We start from the raw sequence: 5,505 nt of genomic DNA, 5'->3' as shown, positions 1-5,505 counted from the left end.
GCCTAAATATGAATCTCCCTTCCACTGTACTAAGTATGTATATATGTATATATTTGAGCATTTACTTCCAAATATAAGAATCTATACAGGCAAATATAGCCTTGATTAAATTTCTCTTTACCTGGAAAACAGCACCAAGAGATACCTAATACAACTTTAATCATCATAGTCTTTTTGTTTGTTTGTTTTGGTTTTTTTGGGATCACACCCATTTGACACTCAGGGTTTACTCCTGGCTATTCACTCAGAAATCGCCCCTGGCTTGGGGGAACTATTTGGGGCGTTGGGGAATCCAACCATGGTCTATCCTAGTCTAGCACTTGCAAAGCAGATGTCTTACCTCTAGTGCCACCTCTCCAGCCCCAATCATCATAGTCTTTTAAAAAGCTGTATAGCCTTAAGCAGACTGCTCTCTCAGATGAAAGGAATGTTTGTTTTGGGACATCACTAAGGGACTCTGAGTGACTTGCTAGCTAATTTTTTACCCTGGATATAACATTCAAAGTTTGGCCTGGAAGTAGCAATGGCTTTCAAGAAATCTTTTACCGGCCCAGAGAGATAGCACAGTGGCGTTTGCCTTGCAAGCAGCTGATCCAGGACCAAAGGTGGTTGGTTCAAATCCCAGTGTCCCATATGGTCCCCCATGCCTGCCAGGAGCTATTTCTGAGCAGATAGCCAGGAGTAACCCCTGAGCACCACTGGGTGTGACCCCCCCAAAAAAAAAACAAAAAAAAGAAATCTTTTACCAGGTAAAGATTGTTTTCTTTATTGCCCCTTCTAATAAAAATTGTTTCTTAGACTTAGGAAGTTAGTTATCTAAGAAAGCCCTAAAAGCAAAAAACCTATTCCCTCAGGTAAAAAGGAACCTTGATAGAAAAACCTGGCTTCTTGCTAAATCCTTTCATCTACGTCAGAATTGACACCTAAGGCCTGACCAGAGAGGAAAAACTTTGAGATGTTGAAATTTACCTCTTCTTGAGGCCAGAGAGATAGCACAATGGTAGGGCATTTGCCTTGCATGCAGACAGATGGTGGTTTGAATCCTGGCATCCCATATGATCTCCTGAGCCTGTCAGGGGTGATTTCTGAGTGCAGAGCCAAGATTAACCCCTGAGCACTGCCGAGTGTGACCCCAAAACAAAAAACAAACAAACAAAACCCCCCCAAAACCATAAATAAGTAAAAATTTACTTCTTCTTAATCCCAGGGAAGTCTCTGGGCTCTTAATTACATGTATCTATTCATAAGGTCTGCAAACCACCTAGAAGCATGTGAATTATTTTGAAGATCAAACAGTGTATATTGATAAAGCTTCTGTTAACAAGAGAGATATGTTTTCTTTGCAAAGGAACAAATGTGAACTCTTTTTACATACCTTAAAAAACTGTGACTGGCAAAAAAATTCTGCATATAGACCCCCAATATATGCTGAATAAACCAGAACACTATTTCTCTCACACAGCTGTGTGTGGCTCCTGTCATTCATCATTCGCCAACTCCTGTGCACACACTTTCCTGAGGGAATTCTGGGAAATTCCTTAACATATAGGGAAGACAGCCAAGACAGCCAGGACAAGTGAGCCTGAACTTCGCTGGGTGAACCCCCAAACAAACAAAAAGAGTCCTCTTGGTTTTCTTAGTATGTTGAAGCTTTAAGACATTGACTCACCTCCACTTATATCATAACCTTTTCTTCCTGCCCACTTCTCAGCAGTCACCTGACAGTCTACACTACTCACCGGTCATGTTTTCTGTGTTGGGACTCACCATTCCCTTCTCAGCCACGGAGCTACTCTTGATCTCTATTGTCTTCTGCCTGGTGTTTTGGGCTATCCGGACCTGGCAGCCTCAAGCCCCCAAAGGCCTGAAGAACCCCCCAGGGCCCTGGGGCTGGCCCCTGCTGGGACATGCGCTGACGTTAGGGAAGAACCCGCACCTGGTCCTGTCACGGATGAGCCAGCTTTATGGGGATGTGTTGGAGATCCGAATTGGCAGCACGCCTGTGGTGGTGCTCAGTGGCCTGGATACCATCAGGCAGGCCCTGGTGCGGCAGGGAGATGACTTCAAAGGCCGGCCTGACTTCTACAGTTTCACCCTGGTCACTGAAGGTCAGAGCCTGACCTTCAACCCAGACTCAGGGCCTGTGTGGGCTGCTCGCAGGCGCCTGGCCCAGAATGCACTAAAGAGTTTTGCCATTGCCTCGGATCCAACATCCTCATCCTCCTGCTATCTGGAGGAGCATGTAAGCAAGGAGGCCGAATATCTTATTGGCAAGTTCCAGGAGTTGATGGCAGGGACTGGGCACTTTGACGCCTACAGGTATGTAGTGGTGTCTGTAGCCAATGTCATCTGTGCCATATGCTTCGGCCAGCGCTTTGACCACGACGACCAGGAGTTTCTTAGCTTGGTTGACCTGAGTAATGAATTTGGGGAGATAGTGGCTTCAGGCAACCCAGCTGACTTCATCCCAATCCTCCGTTACTTGCCCAACCCTACTCTGGCTACCTTCAAGGACTTGAATAACAAGTTCTATAACTTAATGCAGAAGATGGTCAAGGAGCACTACAAGAAGTTTGAAAAGGTACAGCCTGGGGAGAGAAAGGTGGGGTCAGGAGTGGGCTGGTCACAGAGAATGGGGAGTGTTTGGGGTTTGGCAGACTTGCAGGATCTTCTCCCTGGAATTTCAGAGCTAGTGCTGGCATAGACTTGATTTTTAATTTTCCTATCAGTCAGCAACATTCTCCTGTACCTCGAATCCAGGGGACTCCTAGGTCAGTTGTACTGGGAACCTGGAAGAGTTAATGAGTCCTTCCTGCCTTCATGGGAGAGAAAGCATAAGAGGCAGATGGTAATGAGCCATACTCTGTTGAGTGTCCCTTGGTTAGAATAGTCAAAATGGGGGCCGGAGAGATAGCATGGATGTAGGGCGTTTGCCTTGCATGCAGAAGGACAGTGGTTTGAATTTCAGCATTCCATATGGTCCTTGAGTTCGCCAGGAGCAATTTCTGAGCATAGAGACAGGAGTAAACCCTGAGCGCTGCTGGGTGTGACCCCCCCCCCCAAAAAAAAAGAACAGTTAAAATGCTGAGGCAGAGGGAGGCTTTGGGAGGCAGGAATGGCAGTGTCAGTGGCGATCACCTCTTTTTTTTTTTTTCTTTTTTTTTGGTTTTGGTTTTTGGGTCACACCCGGCAGTGCTCAGGGGTTACTCCTGGCTCCAGGCTCAGAAATTGCTCCTGGCAGGCACGGGGGACCATATGGGATGCCGTAATTTGAACCAATGACCTTTTGCATGAAAGGCAAACGCCTTCCCTCCATGCTCTCTCTCTGGCATCAGCGATCACCTCTTTTTTTTGTTTGTTTTTCGGGACACACCCATTAGAGGCTCAAGGGTTACTCCTGGCTACACGCTCAGAAATTGCCCCTGGCTTGGGGGGACCATATGGGATGCCGGGGGATCGAACCGAACCGTGGTCCTTTCCTTGGCTAGCGCTTGCAAGGCAGACACCTTACCTCTAGCGCTACCTCGCCGGCCCCTGCGATCACCTCTTAAATAAGAGGGGATACCAGTGTGTGAAACTGTATTTGGGATCGAGTTAATCTGGGAGCTTTCCCTCCCCAGGGCCATATTCGGGACATCACAGACAGCCTGATTGATCACTGTCAGGACAAGAAGCTGGACGAGAATGCCAATATGCAGCTGTCCGATGAGAAGATTGTCAACGTGGTTATGGATCTCTTTGGAGCTGGTGAGAGCTGCCTCTGTGCCTTTCCTGGGCCCAAGTGCCCTCCACCACCCACAGCCTAACTTCTCCCTATTTTCTTCTGGCCAGGGTTTGACACAGTCACAACTGCTCTCTCCTGGGCACTCCTGTACCTAGTGACGAACCCTGGTATACAGAAAAAGATCCAGAAGGAACTGGGTAGGTAGTGGTTTTCTTCAAAAGGCTCAGGGCCAGGGGTCTGGCCAGTCTGGGCTGCCCCTTCATATGTCTGACATTGATCTCCGGCAGACACGGTGATTGGTGGAGTGCGACAGCCCCGGCTCTCAGATAGATTCCAGCTGCCCTATCTGGAGGCCTTTATCCTGGAGACCTTCCGACATTCCTCCTTTGTGCCTTTCACTATCCCCCACAGGTGAGACCCCACAGATCCACTGCTTCCCAGATGCTACCCCAGAGTTGGATGTGAATAGTGGTAGAGACAGAGTTTGGGTTGTGGGGTCTAATATTTCCTCATTCCCCAGCACCACTAGAGACACCAGTCTGCTTGGCTTCTACATCCCCAAGGAACGCTGTATCTTTGTGAATCAGTGGCAGATCAACCATGACCCGTAAGTTTTGGGCAAGGGGCAAAAGAAACCTCACTTTCTCCTGGTGGCTTTAGACCCTGCTGGTCCCCAGGGTCCACTTGCCTACGCTCTCCTCTTTGGGACTGGATAAATCTTGAGGAAGCTTCTGGGCCCAAAGAGATAGCACGGCGGCGTTTGCCTTGCAAGCAGCCGATCCAGGACCAAAGGTGGTTGGTTCAAATCCCGGTGTCCCATATGGTCCCCCGTGCCTGCCAGGAGCTATTTCTGAGCAGACAGCCAGGAGTAACCCCTGAGCACCGCCGGGTGTGACCCAAAAACAAAACAAAACAAAACAAAAATCTTGAGGAAGCTTCTGAGCTCCTAAGCTCCCACTTCAGCTGCCTTTCCTCTGATGACAGGAAGCTGTGGGATGATCCATCTGCCTTCCGGCCAGAAAGGTTTCTCACCGAAGATGGCACCATTGACAAGACAGCGAGCGAGAAAGTGATACTCTTTGGCATGGGCAAGCGGAAATGCTTGGGAGAAACCATTGCCCGCTGGGAGATCTTCCTTTTCCTGGCCATCTTGCTGCAGAGGGTAGAATTCAGTGTGACTCCAGGCGTAGAGGTGGACCTGACCCCCATCTATGGACTAACCATGAAGTATGCCCGCTGCCATCACTTCCAGGCACACATACGCTCTGAGGGGGTTGAGCTCTCTGCCCCCTAGATTCAGTTTACCTGATTTTTCTGGGCACACTGTCCCATGGGTGTTGGTGTACCTAGCTAAAACCCTGAAGTTGGGTGCAAAAACCCTAAGACCCACCCATATTTGGGAGGGGTCTTGGGAACCGGATAATAGGTGTAACTACCTGCAAAACCTCCCATTTCTGGGAGGGGTCTGGAAAAGGATAGATAAACCTCTGAGCCAGGGGATTCGGGCCCTTTTGCCGTTTCTCTCTTGGCCCGGCTTGGCTTCCTGGCTTTTGGATCTTTGGGCCGCATGGAGCCCAAAGGGAAGATGGCTAACAGGAAATAAGATGCAGGGCTAGCAAAATATAGCTGAATGCTTAAAAGGTTGACATAGGCCACACACCTGTGGTGGCAAGGGCATAAATAAAGATGATTCTTCCTGAAGCCTGCGTCCCATCGTTAATTATTTGATTCTACACATGGGCTGTCCCTGGGGGCTTTGAATCTTCAGTGAAAACTCACAG

The 5,505-nt window shown here is 48.7% G+C and overlaps 1 protein-coding gene across 1 annotated transcript; it reads left to right on the top strand.

Moving 5' to 3' along the window:
- The first annotated feature begins 1,714 nt into the window (after positions 1 to 1,714).
- LOC126015044 (cytochrome P450 1A1-like) lies at positions 1,715 to 5,043 on the top strand. Its single transcript, XM_049777886.1, has 6 exons — positions 1,715 to 2,581; positions 3,621 to 3,747; positions 3,832 to 3,921; positions 4,012 to 4,135; positions 4,245 to 4,331; positions 4,709 to 5,043. Exons 1-6 carry the CDS (start codon positions 1,745 to 1,747, stop codon positions 5,016 to 5,018), a joined length of 1,575 nt encoding a protein of 524 aa, XP_049633843.1. The 5' UTR covers positions 1,715 to 1,744; the 3' UTR covers positions 5,019 to 5,043.
- The last annotated feature ends 462 nt before the right edge of the window (positions 5,044 to 5,505 follow it).

Source organism: Suncus etruscus, chromosome 1 (genome assembly GCF_024139225.1).
Source record: "Suncus etruscus isolate mSunEtr1 chromosome 1, mSunEtr1.pri.cur, whole genome shotgun sequence".
Classification (NCBI taxonomy): Eukaryota; Metazoa; Chordata; class Mammalia; order Eulipotyphla; family Soricidae; genus Suncus; species Suncus etruscus.
The sequence above is the reverse complement of the archived record's forward strand: the minus strand, read 5'-3'. Positions and strand labels throughout refer to the sequence as shown.

Bases quoted from the DNA above. Each gene is read 5' to 3' on its own strand.
- LOC126015044 (XM_049777886.1), top strand. From the start codon at position 1,745: ATGTTTTCTGTGTTGGGACTCACCATTCCCTTCTCAGCCACGGAGCTA. The intron at 3,748-3,831 runs GTGAGAGCTGCC...TCTTCTGGCCAG, and splicing joins TATGGATCTCTTTGGAGCTG to GGTTTGACACAGTCACAACT. The intron at 3,922-4,011 runs GTAGGTAGTGGT...GATCTCCGGCAG, and splicing joins AAAGATCCAGAAGGAACTGG to ACACGGTGATTGGTGGAGTG.